This window comes from Eubalaena glacialis, chromosome 9, assembly GCF_028564815.1.
Source record: "Eubalaena glacialis isolate mEubGla1 chromosome 9, mEubGla1.1.hap2.+ XY, whole genome shotgun sequence".
Lineage (NCBI taxonomy): Eukaryota > Metazoa > Chordata > Mammalia > Artiodactyla > Balaenidae > Eubalaena > Eubalaena glacialis.
In genome coordinates, this window is record NC_083724.1 from 85,539,944 (window position 1) to 85,561,952 (window position 22,009).

Here is a 22,009-nt window from a genome sequence, read left to right on the forward strand (position 1 = left end):
CAAATTACTTGGTTAATGAGGACATTTCTGTAAAGACAGGTATTTTCCACTCGCTCACAATGGGAGGTAGAGGGGCGAATGTTCCAGAGCGTGAGGGGAAGTCACCCAGATCTCTGTGAGGAATACCAGTAGGACGTGTCTCTATGTACGATCACTTTGCCAACGTTATCTGCCTTAGGTAAATATTCTGTAATGTGATTGCGTAAATTAAGGTGATTGCCTAAAATACCTTCCATTTATACATGTAACAGAAACCAGAAACACTTTGTGGAGGTTTGAACAATGTGCATGAGTAGACGAGGGGCTCCTCACTCTCCACTTCCCCAGGCTGACCCTCCTTAGGGACTCACTCAGCAAACTCATTAATCAGGAATTTGTTTGCAGTTCTGGTGGGAAGGAAAATTATTTGTCAATTGCTGTAAGACCTGCTAGCCTCGGAGAACTGCACTCTGTGACATATTGACGTAGCCTAGAATCCTTAGTTGAAACGTCAAGATCCATAGTGCACATGCACTTGTTAAATCCAAGCCCATGATGTCAGACAGAGCACAGGTAACTTTGGTGTGACTATCTCTGTCCGTTTTCCCTCCTGGACTATGGAGCAGGTTGCAGCAGGCCCTGGCTCAGAGGGAGGGTGGGCTTGTTTCTGAGGACTCCTAGTGGGCCTCTCACCCAGGGGCAGCTAGTGGCCTGAGGGATCTGGGGGTCAGCTACAAACTCATCCCCAAATAAGGGAGTTGAGAGGCAAACCTAAGAAACCCAACTGATTGTTGGATACAGAAGTGAAATCAGGGGTTGATACCCTCCCAATGATTCTTTAGCTTTCTAAAACATAACACTAATCCCGTTGCTTATTTGCTTAAGATCCATCTGTAGCTCCCCACTGACCTATGGAAACAAATTCCATAGCATAGCTTCCAAATCCCTTCATGACCAGAGCACCCCCCCCCCGCCACCCCGCCTCTCCTCACCTTCCCACCTCCAGCCTCTGTGTGTCTTGTTCCCTCTGCTGGAACACCTGCACCTTCCCCCACCTGCTCTGCCTGCACTCCTCCCGCTGCCAGCTCCCTTCTCCACTTTTCAAGCCCCAGCATTCTTTAAGATCCAGCTGGGTCTCACATCTCTGCACGTTTCCCAGAGGCCCCTTTCGGGATTGGTCATTCCCGTGTGCCCTCTCGGCAATTTTGTCCCTTCTCCTGGCGTCATGTTCTGTCTTGCATCGCTGTTGTTTATTGAAACCATGCTTATCTCCTCCATGGGCTCCGAGTTCCTTGCAGATAAGAACCACGCCTTACTCCCTTTCGCGTTCCTTTCGCTTACCACGGTGCCATACACATCGGTACTGAATAAAATTTTGACAAACGAATGAGTGAATGAATGCTCTCGATTAAGAGCTGCCAAACTCATAGGCAGATTTTCTATGTGTCTCAAATCCAAAGGCAGGTGGAATTTCTCCTCCAAGAATAGAACAATTAAATCACTGAGGCAATAGGAAAGAGAAACTTTTTTTTTTTTTTGGATAGACCTACCAACAATAGAAAGTACAACTTGTAAACAAAGGATAGGAACATAAACATAAAGCTTTGAAAAAAAAGAAAAATCAGTCCTGAGGTGCTTTGCTACAATTCTGAAAAATAATCAAAATCTTAACCAGTATTTGGGCAATGACTTGACATTTTGTGCCTTTCAAAATACAAAATGTACCAGCACAACTGCGGACCAATGGCCAGACAACTAGTGTCACTGAAAAGTCCATTACCAAATCCCATCTGCCCAGATTTCTCATTTCACATGCGCTATCGTCTTGCTGCTCTCCTATGTCACCACTTAAAAGCCTCATTATTAGGCATGGGGAGTGCATATTTGGATGGTAGAGTATTTGCAATTATCCTTTAAGGTGCTTCCCAGAGCTATAAAGTCAAAGCTATAAAAGGCAAGATGGTTAATGTAATTGTCAACAGAATATGAAACAAGTCTGAAATTGAGTTCTGCTCAGCCTAAAATGATGTGCCAGCAGAGTGTACACATGAGAAAAGATCTGATGAGGGGGCGGTTCAAGGAGCAGAGTCAGAAAGCCGAGTGGCCTCAGGCAAGCCACTTAAGCTCTCTTGGACTGAATTCATCTTAAAAAGAGTGGGGGACTCAATGACCTCTGAGGGTCTTTTCAGCACTCAAGATTTTATGGAAGGACAGAAAATTTCTGAAATACTAAGTAGAATAAATGAGAGTCAAATGGCCCACCACCCACAGAGTTACACTATTTACTGAGCTGTTATTTTGTCCCGGGCTTTATACATGACACCCTACAAATTTGTGTTTCTATAACCTCGCAAGCTGTTAACAGTATTTGGTGAATTAATTAAATAGACAGTAAATTCTCTGCCCAACGCAAACTATTCCAAATTAGTAAAGTAGACCTATGAAAGGGCATCCTCAGCCCCATAAGTTATTTAAATCAGACTCTACTCAAACAACGATGTGAGTGACTCCTCAAGCCCACACCAGGCCCAGTGCCCCTCCCAGCGATAACCCTGATAAAGGGAAACACTCATTTTCCCAGGAATATTACCATCTAGTTTCATCAATAAGGACAACAAAATAGAGACATGGGTCTGACAAAGATGCAAAGACTGAATTAGTCAGGTACTAAGAGCTGCTGGGTTTGCCCTGCTAGTGGTTCACTGACAAAAGTGTCTCCAATTTCCACAAAGTCTAGTGACATTTTTGACCCCAAAGGAAGAGGCAATTTCTAGACAGCTTTAAGCAAGATACAAAGACGATAGACTATCTCTTGCTTTCCTTTCCTCTGTTATAAATGTGCATTATTATCTTGTAGGAATAGAGTGGACTAAATTCCTGAGTTGCATCATTTTCTTTCAGCCAATAGCTTGCCGCTCTTACTTCGGGTCTCTATAACCTCACCAGCTGTGATAGCAGTACTTGGTGAATTAATTAAATGGACATTAAATCCTCCACCCAATGCAAATTAATGCCAAGTTAGAAAAGAAGACCTATGAAAAGGCACCCCTGGTTCCTTTGAACAAAGTCGGATAATTTGAAAGAATCCACAATTAATAAGATCCCAGGCCTCTGAAACTGGGACACAAAAACAAACGTACTGTGGACAGCTGGCGAACACAGGGGTGGTGCTGATGAGCAGGAAGGCTAAAGATGAAAACAATCACTTGAAAGATCTATGGAGAACTCACACCTTGGGTGTTATTACATCTGTCCCTAGTAAGTTCCTAGGCAGGTGGCTTTGACTTGGGGTGGGGGCTATTTGAATATTAACATACCAAAAATGAAAGGTAAAGTCTTGCTCTGCTATGCCCAGCTTCTACCCCTTTGTCATCCTGTGTGGACTTGTAAAATAACAAAATTTTTGAAACAACTTTCCACTTCTCTAAGCCTGCAAAAGTAAGTTTCATTGTTGCTGCACAAGTTGACACTTGCATATGATGCAAAACTGCCCTGTGAGTCACAGCCCTGTCACTGCCCCTGATTCTGCATTTTTCGGCCCATTGATTTTACTCATTAGAGTCCATGACTGTCTCCATACACAGCCCCCCTTGCACTACCTGTACAGTGGATCCCAGGCAGGTGCCTAAGGGGTAACGGACACGCTGTAAAGTGTGGCACTTCCCTCAAGAGGGAACTCTCACAATCCATGTTTATTAATCAATGGTTTCTCATCATGTTGATCCTCTAGATTTATAAACAAGTAGCACAGGAGATATTTTAGACATATATATATAATTATTATATAATTATATATATACAATTATATAATAATTATATATATATAATTTTTCTCAGGACCTGATTTTTTCTTTCCTTTTAACAACAACAAAAGGTTTATGATGGGTATAATTGGGGAACTGGACCATGTAGTGGCTGAATTGCTATCTGAATTCCATCACGCTTACCCACAAGGAGGCATATGACGGGGGACAGCCCACAAACAGAGCTACTCCTGGGAAGTTAAATGTGATGGCCATCCTGCTACAGTTCCTGAGTTAGCGAGGGTCCTGAGATTGGACTTAGAAGCATTGCACTATACCTGTTCCTTGAGGGTATAAGCAAATTGGCAGGCCCATGTAAATAAGCCATGCTTGAACCATACTGGCCATGAAATGTACTCCCTGGTGAGATACTGTGGAATCTGGGATGACAACTTTGTAAAACCCCTAATGCCAGTTCTTTTTTTGTTGTTGTTGTTTTTAATTAATTTATTTATTTATTTATTTTTGGCTGTGTTGGGTCTTCATTTCTGTGCGAGGGCTTTCTCTAGTTGTGGCAAGCGGGGGCCACTCTTCATCGCGGTGCGTGGGCCTCTCACTATCGTGGCCTCTCTTGTTGCGGAGCACAGGCTCCAGATGCGCAGGCTCAGTAGTTGTGGTTCACGGGCCTAGTTGCTCCGCGGCATGTGGGATCTTCCCAGACCAGGGCTCGAACCCGTGTCCCCCGCATTGGCAGGCAGATTCTCAACGACTGCGCCACCAGGGAAGCCCTAATGCCAGTGTTTAGTAGTCACTTTCCTGCTTGACTTGAATAAGAATCAACTGATTTTCCAACATTTATTAGTTGTGTGATCTTTAGCAAGTTAGTTTCCGCATCTGTGAAATGGGGATAATAGTACCTGTCATAGGGTTGTTGTGAAGATTAGACATACACATAGTACATAGATTGGTGCCTGTAGCATTGTAGGTACTCTGTAAATGCTAGCCTTTATTATCATCAAAGCGAAAAGCATTATTTTATTCACTCCAAGTATAGGACAGATCGACATGCTTTGGAGTGGTCTTACTAAAAGGTTTTGTAAATTTAATGGGCTTACCTGGAAAGATATGTGAAACTTCCCGCGTCACATTAACTAGAAGTAAAGCAATGTAGAAGAGTCCTAGAGCTCTCTTCCTGTTCAGGATGCTTATGCTTTTGGGTTTGGTATACAAACCCTAAGAATGACCCATGGTGGATGTCTTCTACAATGCAGGCAAGAGTGCACCTTGTCAAAATGGTACAGCGGCAGTTACCCAGCTTTCCAGTTGATACTATGGCACTCACACCTTTAGAATTACCAAAACTTGAGGATGATGCAAGCCAAATTTAACCAGCCAATGAATAAAAATGTCTCTATAAAAATTTGGTCAAGGGGCTTCCCTGGTGGCACAGTGGTTAAGAATCCACCTGCCAATGAAGGGGACACGGGTTTGAGCCCTGGTCCAGGAAGATCTCACATGCCGCAGAGCAACTAAGCCCATGAGCCACAACTACTGAGCCCGCATGCTATAACTACTGAAGCCCGCACATCTAGAGCCCGAGCTCTGCAACGAGAGAAGCCACCGCAATGAGAAGCCCACGCACCGCAACGATGAGTAGCCCCCGCTCGCTGCAACTAGAGAAAGCCCGTGCACAGCAACGAAGACCCAATGTAGCCAAAAGTAAATAAATAAAATAAATAAATTTATTTTTTTTAAAAAAAGAACATGCTATGGACTATACTTAAAAAAAAAAATTTGGCCAAGAACTCAATCATAAACTAATACAAATATAAAGCTGGAGTGTTTAGGTTATCTTATTTTTGTTTTGTATTATAAAAATGCTATATTTCTCTAACTAAAATTCAATCTAGAAAAACAGGTAATTGTGGGCTTATTTCTAAAGCTTATTTGTTGGCCCTGTCAGTTAAAGTGATAATGCAGCTACAGAATAAACTATCTTCCCAGTAAAAACATAAATTCTTTAAAGAAAACAAAACAAAAATGTACTTTAGGTTAAGTCCATGACACAAAATGTACTCTAGGTAAGTATGTTAGACAAAATTCTTTTCCTTCACCATCACAGGTATAAAAGCAGCCTTGAGGGAAAGCAGAAAAGACAGAGAAAGGCTTGTACTAAACCATTACCTATTTTGTTAAACATAAAAAAAACTCCAGCATCTTTTTCCTTTAATATACATATATATATATATATAAAATGGTTAGAAACAAAAACTGGATGGACTGCCCTCCTCCTAACCACCCATAAAAATACTGATTTGGAAAATAGGAGAATCATTCCATGGGCGAAAAAAGAAAATGTTTCCATTGAGACCGTTTTCATGAAGCACCCAAGAGAGTGCTTCACACACACCCAATACTGTCAGGTTTCGCTCTGCCCACACACCTTGGGGACCCTGTGGTGCGTAGTGATAAAACAGTTGCATATTTTTCCAGTGTCATCAAACTATCTACACAAGGCTGGCGGGGATGGCTCGTTTGCGGAGGTGGCACAGGCCGCCGATTACTCCCTGGGAGAGAAGCACAGGGTGGTCGGCAAAGGGGCCGAGGGCGGGTCTGAGCCCCAACTCTGCTGTATACTAGAAGTCCAGGTAAGTCATATGGCCTAAGCCCCACGTTCCTCACATATTAAATGGCAATGCTAATGTATCTGTTTATTAATAGTGTTTTCATGATGCTCAAATGAGGTAACTTTTAGGAAAGCACTTCTTAAAGAGCTCTTGAAATGCTTTTTTTAAAAAAAATTATTTATTTATTTATTTTTGGCTGTGTTGGGTCTTCGTTTCTGTGCGAGGGCTTCCTCTAGCTGCGGCAAGTGGGGGCCACTCTTCATCGTGGTGCACGGGCCTCTCACTATCGCGGCCTCTCTTGTTGCGGAGCACAGGCTCCAGACGCGCAGGCTCAGTAGTTGTGGCGCATGGGCTTAGTTGCTCCGCGGCACGTGGGATCTTCCCAGACCAGGGCTCGAACCCGTGTCCCCTGCATTGGCAGGTGGATTCTCAATCACTGCGCCACCAGGGAAGCCCTGAAATGCTCTTTAATCTATGAATTTTGTGTGGATGAAAGGCAGGGATCTGTAGTTCCAATCAGTGGGTGGATGGAAATTGGTAACTGAGTAATATTAAAACTTCATCCCATTATATTTGCTCATTGGTCTAACTGATGTAACTCAACAAAGGGATCTCTGTTCCCTCTCAGCTTGCTCCCTGGGTCCATCTTGTTATATGATGCACCATTGAGGAGGTATTCACTTTCAATATTAATATTTCCCAACATTTGTGTCCTCCATTACTACTACAGAGAACTTTCAAGATGCTGGAAAGTCAGCTCTTGGGATAATATTCTTTCTGAACAAACCAATAACAGGTCTCATCACTGGAGGAAATAATTCCTGAGTTTCAAGTAGGCAATGACAAAAATATGTCTTGTTTCTGGCCCAGTAAACTTTTCTGGCAGACACAAAATAAAAATGAGTTTGTCTGACATGTTTGAGTGGATATCTGCTGGTCTTGCCTTCCCAGAGTGTCTCTTCCTTTTAACATCTCTTAGGACATATGCTTTGGGTGGAGCCACCCCTTCAGGGATGGACACTGAAGGCTGCTGGGTTTTCAGGTAGGTTTCAGACATACACACCTGTGTAACAGACATATCTTTTCCAGTAACAGAAAATTCAATTTTAAACAGCCTACACTTTGAAGGTGATTTATAACTGACGCAATTGAGATTTCACATACAGCTTGACACAGGGCTCAAGTGAGAGAAAGACACAGTTTCCCTCAATGTCTTGCCTCTGTTCCTTCCACATTGGCTGTCTCGGGCACGCTCTCCTCTCAGGGCTGTATGGTGGCCGCCAGCAGTATATCGTTCCTTACCAAGACAGGGTCTTTGTTCCAGCACTACCTTCGCAAGTCCCGACAGTCATTCTGTTTGGATTGGCTTAGATGGTGTGCCTGCCCCAGACGCTCAGCAGAAAGAACAAGCTGGCTGGCTTGGCTCAGGTCATGGGCTCCACTCCTGAAGTGGCTACCTCAGAACACACAGATCTTAAAGGCTGGTTAGGGCAAAGGGGAGACTGGATGTGTGCCCACAGCATCCTGTAAGCGATCTGGGTTAAACAGTGGTGTCGTTTTTGATATTTTTTCATCTTGTGTAGCTCTTCAGGAGGGGGAAATAAAGGTTGGCAAAGGTAGTTATCATTGGACACTCCTCTATATTAAATACAAATTATAATCCTTTAACAGCAAAATTTTTAGATTCCGAAATTTATCCTATCCAGTTCATGCACTCTGTTTCAAGTGCCCACATTTTGAAAGAAAAAGAAAACAGATGAAATGTCAAACATTTCTAAGAATTAAAAGGAGGAAAACAGGAGAAAAAACAGTCATGGATAATACAAAGAATAGGGAAGCGTAAGTAATTTTAAAAAATAATGACACTGTAAATAGAGTACATAACTTGACTTCACTATTTTACTATGAGCACTGAACATGAAAATACATTTTCAGTCTTAAAATTCTCTACTTAATTACACCTTCAGCTAGAGAAAAAAAGCTTGCAGAGAAGTCAACCTATTTTCAAAGGTGTAGACTTTACATTTATTTATTAAACACTAGCCTTTCCACTTTAATTTCCAATAATGAGCATCTTTGCCTTTTATAATTTCTTCACATTTGCCATTTATCACAGATCTTTATGTGGCCTAAAAGTACACTAAAAATATTTGGAAGATCAGCATCATAATTACCCCGACCGGATTTTTCCTGCTGCTCACCTCATCTTCGCTGGGCACTCTGTCAATGGTGTCTTTGAGATGGAGAGTAGAAACCAGTTGATACTGTAAAAATAAACCTTCCTAAATATTTGGAGCCTTATCTCTTCAGCCCTTTAAAGCTGTCTAGGTTTACAGGTAGGAGGGCACTACAAATCCATTTCCACTTCACAGGGCTGAGTATGCTGTGCGCAGATGCACATCCACAGAGACCCCTTCAGTACTCACCAATGTCAACCACGTTCCAGACTCCCAAATACCACTGTGACTGGCCTGCATGATGCCTCAGATGCCACCATAACAGGGCCATTCACTTAGATTTAGGTACTGCATGTTTGGCAAACTCAAATTGAAAAAAAGGTTGAATGACTCAATGCCCCCAATGCTCTGAAGACTTGATCAGATTTGACAGAGGGTGCCAGCAGGTCCAAGAGCCTGAGTATAAAGAAGGCTTATGAGGTAGAATGGGCAGAATAAATGGCCATGGGCCTAAGTTACTGTTCAGGGTCTAGAAAGAGGAGGCCACCACACAGGCAGACCAGTATAGGTAAGTAGAAGTGCTTTATAAGTATCATTAATAGTGGAAAACAACTGAATTGTAACATTTTGAGGACTAAATCTTCAAAACACTAACGCTCATAAAGAAAATGAGACTTTCTTCTTAGTTTCCTTTTTTCTATGCAGGAATTTGAATATGCTTTAACCAGAGAAATATTTACGTAATAATTAATGACAATATTCTGTCATGTAAAGTAGAATAGCCTTTCAATTAAAATATTGCTTCAACAGGTTTTTTGCTAATGGAGAGAACTAGGGTTTACATACAGCTACTAAACTTTCACCAAAATAAGAGAAAAATTCACTGATTTTCAATTAATATTTTGTAACGATTAAAATACATATGGGAAAATGAAAAGATTTATAAAGATACATTTATAGTTTCATTACTGTAATTTATTTCTGGATCATGCACAAAAACAATTCCATTAGTACACTTATTATATTATCCATTTCAGTGCTTATATTAATATGATCATCTTAATTTGGATACTTGAAATTCAGAAGTATCATATCCATTGCAGTTCATATGCTCTCCAAAGTGGAACTCCAGCTTACTTATTTGTAATTAGGATTCAGACAAATGTCCATGTTTCTAAACACCACACAAAAACTGGCAAAAGTGGCAGAGACTGATTAAGAAAGATACTTAATGCAGAACAAAATCCTGTATTCAAACAACACTGTGACTGCAATAAAGGAAAAGCCATTGTGAACTACAGGTTTTTGCCAGACAAATTTTAAAAGCTCAAGAAAGACCGACCCTCGAGCTTTTAATATTCCTCATTTTGGGGGGAAAGGGAAAGAACAGCATCTCCTTCTTTGGTAAGAATATGAGGCTAGTTGTCAGGAGACCTGGGCTAAAGCCCTGGTTCTGTCCCTCAGTGACCCTGTGACCTCACCTGATCTCTGCCTATTTTCTCGATTCTGTAGATTAGCTTGATGTAACTCATCCCTGGTGCTGAGAAACTGCGATGCTGAAAGAGCATCAGGTCATACCAGTGACTCTCACAGTGTGGCTCCTGCAGCATCACCACCTGAGAATTTTTAAGAAATGCAAATTTGGGGGTCCCACCTCAGATCTACAGAATCAGTAATCTGTGTTTTGAGAAGCAAGTCCAGGTGATTCTGATGCACACAATATATACCGTATACCAGGGGTCCACAACCCCCAGGCCGCAGACTGGTACTGGTCCTCGGCCTGTTAGGAACCGGGCCGCACAGCAGGAGGTGAGCGACGGGTGGGCAGGCGAGCCAGCAAAGCTTCACCTGCCGCTCCCCATCGCTCCCCATCACTTGCATTACTGCCTGAACCATCCCCCACCCCCACCCCCACCCCCGGCCCGTGGAAAAACTGTCTTCCATGAAACCGGTCCCAGGTGTCAAAAAGATTGGGGACCGCTGCTGTATACAGTTTGAGAACCACTGCATTAGATCAAAACTACAGTTAAGAAATTCACAGCTCCAAATTCAACATAAATTAAGTAAATCTAAATTCCATAATAAACTCAGTTTATCAGCCACATTAATTTTCAGGATTATGGCACTGAAGACACCTCAATCATTCTTTGAAAATCTAAAAAGACATAGCCACAAAGGTAAAATTTAGGGCCTTTTTAGCTACAAATAGCCTATGAAACTTAGTTTTACCCCTCATTAGGAAAGTTAGGATTTTAAAGTATTTCTTACTTTTCCAAAGCTATTTATTGTTAAAGAAAAAAGTCATTTCCTAACTATAAAGACCTTCTCTTCAATTTTGTGAATAATTATTTAATAAAAGGCATATTCAGGTTTGTAAATATACTAAAAGATATGCCTGATCTATAGAAAATATTATAGCAGTACATGGTAAGGGGTTTTTACACTGCTAACATAAGAAACACACGTTCTGAGTTATTCTGCACATTCTAGTAGCTGCAGTTGCCTTTCATACAAGACTACCTTGGTTTTTAATGTCTAGTTTTATAAGATCCAAGAGAAATGCACATACAGACATTGTGGCTCCATAATCCACCCTCTGAAAAAATTATAATTATATATGTAATTACTTTCTATATATAGAAATAATAAAATAACTTTATGAATTGTTAGATAAATTATTAAATAAATAATACTTTACCTTGCTAAGGTATCCTCGTCTTTCAGGTCCCCACACATTAAGAGGGCTGGTTCAGTTTCACAATCTATTTAGTCTTTATTTTCTGACATTAATAAGAATTAGGCTATTTAGAGAAAAGACCTCATTATCAAGGCCCCTTGCTATGTTTTTAAACATGGTTCCTCTGACACCAAAAAGAAGCTACACCGTGGATGAAATGCCTCAAATAAAACAATGAAAATCATTGATTTGGAAAATGCAAAACTCTGAAAAATACTCTTTTATAATTTCTTTTCCATAATTACAGGTTTTTCAAAAAAGATTTTAAAAAATTATCTTCCGGAATAAGTGAAGATAATGTGCCAAAACCAAAGCACCCGAGTCCTGGCAAGAGTCTGTTCATAAGTTATCTTTTTGGATTTGTTTTGTTACAACAGAAACTTAGTTCTTAAAGCACTTATCCAAAGACCCTGGACTTGTTTTATTTTACTTGAGGACAAAGACATTCCTGCAGCAGGACAGCTTAAACTCAGGAAGATGTCACTACAAGAAAAGGCTGAAATTCACTGCCATCTTGTAGGACTCGGTTACCAGTGTCAGCATGCCCTGAATTCACTTTAGCACATCTAATAACAGCACAGCTCAGGAGGTGCTATATAAGCTTCATATACATTTAACACTGGCTCATAGCCTCACTGAATTTTTAAAGCTTTTTAACAAACTGACTGCAGTGATAGACTTTAGGTGCAGCCATGAGACACAATTTTAGAGAAAAGAACTGTTCAAGTATATTTTTTATGATAGATAGGTATACTTATACTATAAAAAACTTAACACTAGGGCTTCCCTGGTGGTGCAGTGGTTAAGAATCTGCCTGCCTAATGCAGGGAACATGGGTTCGAACCCTGGTCCGGGAAGATCCCACATGCCTTGGAGCAACTAAGCCTGCGAGCCACAACTACTGAAGCCCACGTGCCCTAGAGCCTGAGCGCCGCAACTACTGAAGCCCGTGTGCCTAGAGCCTGTGCTCTGCAACAAGAGAAGCCACTGCAATGAGAAGCCCATGCACCACAACGAAGAGTAGTCCCAGCTCGCTGCAACTAGAGAAAGCCCACGCGCAGCAACAAAGACCCAATGCAGCCAAAAATAAATTAAAAAAAAAAAAAAAAAAACTTAACACTAGTAAATTAAGCATTTTTTTTTACAAATTTTTATCAATGTTTTCAGATGTCAGATTATCATAATATTCCCCCAAAGATTCTATAGACCAAATAATCTGAGCTGGTTAAAAAGGATGAAAAAATGAATGCAACATTTAATAGAGCTTTTATTTGTTTAACTTGGTAAATGTAGAACGTAATGGTTTCAAGGAAAACTCTGGAGTATTTCAGTCACAACTCAACAGTTAACATGATTTTGAAGAACAGTCTTATCTTCAATATCTACCCACCTTTACACAGACACATCTACAGGAATCCATGTACATACATATTAGTTTTCAACAACCCAGGATTCTCAACAACTCTAGAATTTAGATTTTATATTCTCACACACTTCAAAATTATCCATTTGATGCAGGATATAACCATAAGGAGATAAAAATTCATGCAATGATACTTAGGTTTTGAAAAAGTAAATCCAATATTTGATACTTCAATGCTATGTAAAGTACATTGAATATCTAAAATAAAACAAGTGCCAATTTCATCATGAATTAATAACATATTTATTGTCTTGAAACCAAACAGGCCCAAGCTGCTTTCTGTCTTTCTGAGTCACCTCTCTATACACTCATTGCTCTCAAACTTCCTGTGTAATGAAAACCAAAATATTTCATTTCTTCTTTGCAGTTCACAAGAGATGGCAAAGGGCTCAAGGTAGGTATGTTCTTGATAATTCAGAGTCAGAAAGTACTTCTTCTTGTGCAGAAGGTTCATAGTCTCCTGCATTTTCAGCCAATTCAATATCTAACTCATCATTACTTTCTGCACTGTAATCAACTTCTTCAAGGAATCGAGGTTCATCTTCATCCAAAACATAAGTGGTGGGGCTGTAGCCAAAGCACATGGAACACACAAGATTTCGTTAGTTTTCAAGGCTCTAATATAAGATTATTTGGCCATACTGGATTAACTTTGATTTCAATATAATACAAGTAATTTGGGTTAATTTTTAAAATGTTACCCAAATGAACAAATCAAGAAATTTATAATAGCGGAAATCTATTGCATTGATAATAAAGGGTGAAATGCTGATTTCTAATTATCTGACAAGCGTGTCAATATATATGCTACAATTAGATAGCTACAAAAAACAATGGACTCACTCATTAGGTTACTTCTTTGAAGGATTCCATCAATTTGTAGACTCTAAAAGTGTATTTTAATCACTATAAATCAAGTAACAGATAATTTCAACAGGCTTTATAAGAAACTGTGGTATCTAATTGGTTCCTCCAGTAATGCCCTGAAACCACTTATTCTAAGTCTGTAAAGTAATTATTTGCCATGAAAACGGCCCATATACCCATCCTCACAGTTTCCACTGGTCAAGAATAAAAATGAAAAACAAGTGAACACTCCATACCCAGGTTAATTACTTTCCCTTGGGACACAGAAGAAGATATTTGCTAAAAGCACTAAGTGCTTCTAAATATTTCATTAGGCAGGCTGTTTGGGATTAAGACAACCCTTCCACTAGGGTAACATATTCTTTCCTCTTCAAAAAATCACAGTATTCTGATCTCTCCCCATTTGGGAGATTTTACACATACACACACACACACACACCCATATCAAAGAAACACTACAGAAACATTTCAACCTCCCCATTTTGTGACCAAAACGATCTTAGCTTCATATAGATATATGTTTGTTTATATCCCACTTACTTCCCATTGCTGATACAATTAAAAGCTATAAAATCAGACAATAAAAGGGGAACAATAATCTTGTCAAATGAGCAGAGAAAGAGATGTTATTATTAGGCACCTAAAATGAAAGAATTCCTGCAACTGAATATTAAATTCAGTTCAGATATCTGGAAGTTTAAACAGGAAAGACAAGTTAATGGATTATATTGTTCTAATTCTCTGAGGCAAGAAGGCAAAACTCATCTGGTGAGAGTATCTTTTTTCCTAGAATCGTTTTAATCTTGCTAATTAAGGAAAAGAGAATAACACATTGCAAAACCACCTTGATCTTGTATAGTAAACTTCCTCTTAAACGCTGAGAGCTTGCACCATGATACAGTAGTCCTGATAAATCAAGCTGAGTGGTTTGGAAGATTGTGTAAGACTTTACAATACATCTAACATTCACAAGAACAATTTCACCATTATGCAACTAAAATATCACCACTCTGTTAGGTTTTTAGAAAAAAAAAAGTTGGATTAAAAAATTATTTGCCTTTAAAATGACAATTATTCGCTTTCTTTCTTTTGAAAAACTGTTGATTCATTCCATCTTGACCTTGGTGTTTCAAATTCTCAGGGTGTCCCAGGGAAGCTAAATACTAAAAAATCAATCAATTTGAACAAAGGGAAAGAGTTTAAAGAAAAAGCCTAGTCTTATAAACTGTAAGTCAATAAGGAAACTGAAGGAGAGAAGTTAATTTAGGGACCATAAAGATGCCCAGGATCAAGCCACATAAGCTTCCAGAAAACAAGGAGACTTGGAGCTGGTATCAGATGCTGGCAAGAACTTTCAGACAGAGAAGCACAACCTGGAAGGCAAGCTCCTGGTAATTTAGAAGAAATCCCACAATAAAGAACATTCAGGGCTCTGGATACAGAAAATAAGACTGTAAGTTCTTGGTTTTGGCTTATTCATATGCCTCCTGTGAGATGAACTCCATTCACGTTCTGGCATCACCCATTCTAAGAGCCAGGAGTGGACTAGTTTCATATTCTTAGCCCACTGCTGTAACCCACACCGGCCCTGATATTTGACTCCTGTTTCTGTGGATCCTAACAAAATCATGTTCCTAGCCCAGCTTCATTAAGGACTACACCACAGCTGAAATATTCAGTACATCCTGCAATGGTAACGGGGCCATCAGTGCTAACTTATGGTGGGGAGGGGGGCAGAGGGGACAGGAGAGGTCAGTAGATCTGGGTTTAAGGAGCTAGGGGGATACTGAGATGAGGAAAGAGAAGGAAGAATACAACCCCCATCGCTCACTGAAAGCAGCCTTCTTACTGGCACTTTAGATGTTCTTCTTTTATTAAAGCCCACCCTGCCCTTTCTCTATACACGCCCTTTGTACCCTGCACATTCTATCTGATGCTTCTCATATGCATTTGAAACCATCTATTGAGGGCCTGTCTTCTCAGTACTAAATCATAGGTGTCTCTTGGCACCTCCTGCCGGTGGGCTCCCAGACTACCTGATACACTGTAGCCCTGAACAAATGTTTGCTGAACTCCATGAGAAGCCACAAGGTTGACAAGATCATCCATTTTCATATCACCCAATCCCAGTGATTTTACCTTAGTGAAAAAACTTAAGGCACAAGATCAATCCTAACAACTCAGCTTTACTTTTATTAATAATTCCAACATATGTTTTGAGCGCTTTACAACTCAGGAAGTTCCTGCACACACATGATCTCACAATAACCTTCACTTCAGAGAAAGATTAAGGTAATTTGCCCAGTGTTATAAAACAATCCCTTTATATCAGCAGACAGGAATTCAAGTATTATTTTAATCATAAAAAAAGAAAGTCTAATTTTTTTATTGGGGTATAGTTGTTTTACAGTGTTGTGTTAGTTTCTACTGTACAGCAAAATGAAGTAGAGTTCCCTGTGCTGTACAGCATGTTCTCATTAGTTATCTATTTTATACATATTAATGTATACATGTTAATCCCAATCTCCCAATTCATCCCACCCCACCTTTCCCCCCTTGGTGTCTAATCAACATTTAATTATTTCCCATCACTACTACGTTGCTTTTCCCACCATTACTTCCTTGTTCCCCTCATTTTCTTCACATATGTTTACTCCTTTTGCCCTGTTTTTGTTTCATTCTAATAGCTGTTCCATATATACCTGCCTTAATATCCTTCTATTCTGGATTTTAGAAACATTTCATTCTAAAAGAGAATAGCGTTTTAATTCAAAAACAAATCCTCCTCATGCTGCTTCAGGGAAAATATCAAAACTTTCCCCCAAAGGGCATTCTCACAGGACAAATCATTGAAATTCTCTGTTGTATGGTATCGTTATGATGTGGAAAAGGTTTATTTTTAATCTGCTTCATTCAGATTCAGAAAGTTTTCTGGCTAACCTTATGTTAAACTATTAAGCACTGCACAAAATTAAACCTAAAAAATTAAGTGTCTCCCTCAAACGTACACTCATCTGCTGCCATTACAGCTGTTCTGACATCTGAGACACTAGGGTGTAGACCCTCAGCTCTGTTACCTGTACAAGCACGAAGGAAACATGGAGTCGGAAAGTCTGGGTTTGTGCCTCTACTCCTCTGTTAACCAGCTGTGTGATCTTGAACAAGTCACTTACTTTCTCCAAGCACCGGTTTTTCTCAAGTGTAAAGCGGCCCCACCACCTCACAAAGTGGTCTGGCTCTAATTAGATAGTAAATGGGAAAGCATTTGAAACTCCTAAGCTGCACAAATATAAAATGTTATTATGACATTAATAAAACCTACCTTGTTAAGGAAAAAAGTAAATCAATCTTTCTCAGTTCCTAAGGAGTCCAGGTGATGGGCTGCCCCAAGCCCAGCAGACTAAAAATGCTGCCTTACCTTTGTAACTCAGGATCCTCCCTTAACCCTGCACTCTTTTACAATTCTGAGACCAACCTACCTGTTTTCAGACAGTAAAATTTAAAAATAAATAAATAAAGATATCCTGGGGGAGAATTGCTGAAACTTATTTACAAACAGAAAAATATTCCATTGCCCACATTGTCAGAAAGTTGTGACTCGCTGTGTCTTTCTTGTGTTGAAATGCTAAGTCTAAGGTGAAAGAAAATCTCTATCTGTACAAATACTGGAGAGTATTTTACTTATATAATTTGATTCCTACTCTATAGCCTCTACTAAATATCACAAAGTTAACAAAATTATCCATAAAAAACACAAATAACAACTTTTGTCAGTCTTAAGTGCCCACGGCATACATATAAGTACTTGCACACACATTCACACACAACACACACACAGAGTGTACAGAATGTTTAAAAAGAGATTATCTATTTGGAAACAAAAAGGAAAGTAAGTTGCTAATTTACTGATACTTTGTAGGAAAAAAGTGTAACAGTTGCCTTTGGTTAACAGTTAAGTCACTAAACTCCAACTTAGTTTGCTATTGATCTAAAAATGCTCCTTGTGCATAATGAGAGAGTTAAATGGTTAATTCCTAACTAATACAGGACAGCTCCAAAAACTGAAACCATTCCCTTTCAGTAATTTTGCTTAGTCATTTGGAAGATGCAAGATATAAGGAAAGTACAGGGTAATTTTGGAGTTAGACGTGGATGCAATTCCTGGTTCTGTCAGGAATTACTAGATGGATGACCTTGATAAATTCATCTCTAAGCCTCGATTTACACACATATGTAGAGGGGTTACAATTCCATCTGTCTCTGGTCATTCTCAGTAGAACATTAAAATCTCTGAGATAACAATCCAACTTAACAGAAATTCGGAATGGGCACGCGTGTTGGGGGTCCCAAGACCACCCCAGGTTTAGTGATTTGCTAGGAAGATTTACAGGATTCAGCACGGAGTTGTATTCAAAGCTATGACTTATTACAGTGAAAGGATACAAAGAAAAATCAACCAAGAGAAAAGGTGCATGGGGCAAAGTCCAGAGGAAACCAAGGGCAGGCAAGGGCAGTGGCTAAGAGGCAGTGTAGTCATCAGAGCTTTCAGCAATTTCAAAAGAATGCAGGCAAAAATTGGAGTTCAGAGCTGTGAAGTTTCCTGAAGGAAGGGAGTTACAGAGACGTGACCCCCAACAGTTCTGACCTAGAGGTATTTGACAAATTCTTAAAATACACAATGCAAGAAGCAGAAAAGCAAAGCAGAAAGCAGCAAAACAAATAAAACAGAAAATAAGAGAATTTTTGGCAGTCTTGGGGTGCTAAGGAAAGGAGAAACACTGGGCCTTCAATTGTGACCTCTGGAGGGCTACAACTTAGAAAGGGGGGAGGCGTGAACCGAGAATTACACAAGCTTCATAAGTTTTGCAAACCCATCTCAAGTCAGCTCAGCTCCTCGCTCAGTTGGGGCGATCTGCCCTACTCTACGGCCTGCCGGAGGAGAGAATGAATCCTCTTTGAATGAATATGTGCTCTTCTTATTCTGATATATTATATTCTTATTTTGAAGTCTCAAATAGACACCTATGTGAGAAGAATAACTTCATTCTTCCAAGAGGCTACCAAGAATTTAACACATAAATATCTATAAATATATCTGGTCATCAAATGTCTTGTCCAGCTAAGTCTTAGAGACTAACGATGACTAACTTGACACCTACCTGAATCTCAATGATAAGGATGATCACTGCCTCCTCTTATGATAAGCCTCAAAGCTTTCATTATAGTCAAATCTGGCCTGTGGTCCTAAGTGCTCACTTAAGTCCCAGTTATTTTTCTAGATGATTTCAATTTCCTCTGTATTTGTGGGTACAACAGCATTTCACTGACTTAGTACAAACGCACAAATGGTTCACTTTTAGTTATAAGCAACTATGATTTCCAGGGGACTTGGAAGTTGTGATACTATCTTCAATTACATGGCATGATTTATCTGCCTAGAAAATATTCCAGTAGCAATTATAGCTATAAGAATTTTCTACGTGGTAGTAATAAATGACTCTCATATGCAAACCAGACTCAAATATGTGCATCACAGTCACTAAAAAGGAAGATCCATTTTTAAGATTAGCTTGATTAAATGGTAAACTGTACATTAAAAATGATGCACATTAATATTAGTAAGCTTTACTATACTAGATATTGCTGTGAACATTTGGCCACAAATGATCTATACTGACAGAGACTCTCCTTGACCAAACTTGAGGCAGGGTCCTCTGAGTCCTCTTTCTGACTTGGCCCTGACCTGGGGCTCTGTCCTTAGTTCAGTGGCTCTGCCTGCTTATTCCAGGTTTAGCAAGAATCTTGCTGAGTCTGTTAATCCCTTACTCTCGGTATCTGATCACCCTGGCCTGCTTTCAGCAAAAATTCTGTCATGTCCGTTTAGCCAGAATCTCCCTTACCCCTGATGTTTCCTCTTAGCAATTTTCCATCCACAAATCCCCACTCTATACCTCAGCTATAAATCTCCACTCTTCCATACTGTATTCAGAGTTGAACTCAACTCTCCCCTACTGCAAAACCCCACCGTAGCAGTCCTCCTGAATTAAGTCTGCCTTGCTGTTCTTTAACAAGTATAATGAATAATTTTTTTTCTTTAACAATATTAATTTAATTTTCTCTGAAGAAAAAGTTCTTATATATTTACAAATAAACACTAGCTTCACATAAAGAAAGTGTGGATAATATGGAGGTTACTATTTCATTCTAATGTTAATAGCATGCAGCAATCAATACCTTTGTATTACTTTACCAATAACGTCCAGCTATCCTCTCTTAAACTTCTAGGGACAGGGTAGAGCCTTCAACCAAGAACATTATGATGTTAACTGGTCCATAGACCTGTACTCATTTCCTATACCTTAGTAGAAATGTACTCTACATTTATCAAAACACATCAAATTAGATTTTTAAAGAAGCATTCACACAAAATAGAACTAATGTTAAGCATGTTTTAAAGGCTTTCTTCAGCTTAAGTCCTATTTATTTTATTAGTTGCATTAGGAAAAATTTCTCATCAACTTTTCTTATGTCTTTGTATATGCACAAAAAGGAATTAAGTAGTGATACATGGATGAATCTCAAAAACAAAGGTAACTGAAAGAAGCCAGACACAAAAGGTCACATATTGTATGATTCCATTTATTTGAAACATCTAGAATAGGTTAATTCATAGAGGCAGAAAGCAGATTAGTGGTTGCCAGGGGCTGAAAATGCTGCTTAATGAGTATGAGGGTCTTCTTCGTGGGTGATTAAAAAAAGTTTTGGTACTAGACAGAGGTGATTGGTGGTTGCAAAATATTGTAAACAAACTAAATACTATTAAATTGTTCACTTTAAAAATGGTAAATTTCATGCTGTGTGAATTTCACCTCAATTAAAAAAAAAACAGGTCCAAATACAGTTTGATTATAAGATAATAAGTAGGCTTCATTTAAACATGGCTATATTTTTTATTACAATAAAACACTGTATAGAGTTTGGTATTTTTCAACTTCACTTTCCCATAATGTTTCAAACATACTTAAACTTAAAACCATATGCCTATTATCCTGAAATTTGGTCACCATCACAATTTCCTAATGAGAAGTATTGTTAAACGCTTTATCAGTTCTCAAATCCTTTAAATGAGGGTCACTGAGAATACTGCTTAGTTCAGGTAACAGGTAAAATAAAAACACTTTCGCTAAGTTCAAAAACACTATATAGCTGTGTATGGTCAGGCCACTCAAGATGGCTGTTCTCTTGCTCCATGTACATCCCCCACTCAAGGAGTGCCTGCCTCACCCACACCCTACTGGCATGACTGACCTTCCCTCTTAATCATAGAGCCTAATAAGTAACTTGCCCCATGCCCCATCCTCCCACCCCTACCCCCAGCTTAGTGATCTTCTACTCTTCAGATCAGAATGGCTCCACCTGCTAGTTTATCAAAGGGGCTGTGAGGGACAGGCTCTTCTGCTGGTTTCCCTGGTAACTGGTGAGCCAACCTGATGCCAATTCTCTGTGTAACTGGTAACACCCACCCCCCACCACCCGTAGCGAAGACTGCGGCCATGTCCTGCCTGCTGTCTCTTTCCAGGACCTTGCATCGGACATGTAAGAGTCACTATCCAATAAACCAAGGATGTCTCTAGCTGTCTCTGGGCTCGCTCTTCGGTTTTAAGGCTGGGCAATTACAAGGCTTACAGGCCTGTAGGGTGCAGCCTAACAAGCTTTAAGCTTTTAAATGAGTTCTACCAACATTCCCAGCTTTGACCTAAAAGAAACACACCCCCTAGGAAAGACATAATGCAGACTTAAGTGTTGTATGAAATGGAATTTTTATTACACAACAAATACAATTGGGTAAAATTAAAATGATTTGTGTGTGGCAATTTCCAACAAATGCCCTAAGAATATAAAAGATAATTAATTTTCAACCACAGGCTTCACTGAGAAGCAAGTTCTGTAACTTATGATAAACTTAGTGGACCTCAAAGGCCACTAAGATGATGGGAAAAAAAATAACTTTTTTAAAAAGGATAAACCCATAAAAAAAGAAAACTGGAGAGGAGATAATAGCAAAGAAGAGATATCAACAAAATGTTGGAGGATGGAGGAAGATGGATGAAATTAGTAGGCTTGAGTTCCAACTTCCTCCAATTTGCTGAGCATCTACAGTAGGGGAAGCCAAGGAAAAAATGCCGATTTGTATTACAAAGCCCTAGAACAGTTCAGGAATTGAAGATAATGGTTATATAGGGAACTGAAAACAGAATTGGTTAAAAGGTATTATAAAGAGCAATTAGATCTTTAGATCCCCTTGCTTGGGCCATGCCCTAGTTCAAAGAGATGGAAAGTTGACTTTCTAAAGACTTTATCAGAGAGGCTATTCACTTAGGGCAAAAGGCAGAAGTGGGGTAAACGTGAGAAGAGTAAGTGAAAGTCTGCTCAAAATAAGTCCTACTAGGCTCCCA

General features: G+C 39.6%; 1 protein-coding gene across 1 annotated transcript in view; it reads right to left on the bottom strand.

The window, feature by feature from the left end:
- Nucleotides 1-12,533: 12,533 nt before the first annotated feature.
- The window catches only part of AGTPBP1 (ATP/GTP binding carboxypeptidase 1), a 179,502-nt gene continuing 170,026 nt past the window's right edge, over nt 12,534-22,009 (bottom strand). Inside the window, 1 exon segment of the mRNA XM_061199297.1 lies at nt 12,534-13,253. Coding sequence (XP_061055280.1) covers nt 13,076-13,253 — 178 coding nt within the window. The 3' untranslated portion in view covers nt 12,534-13,075.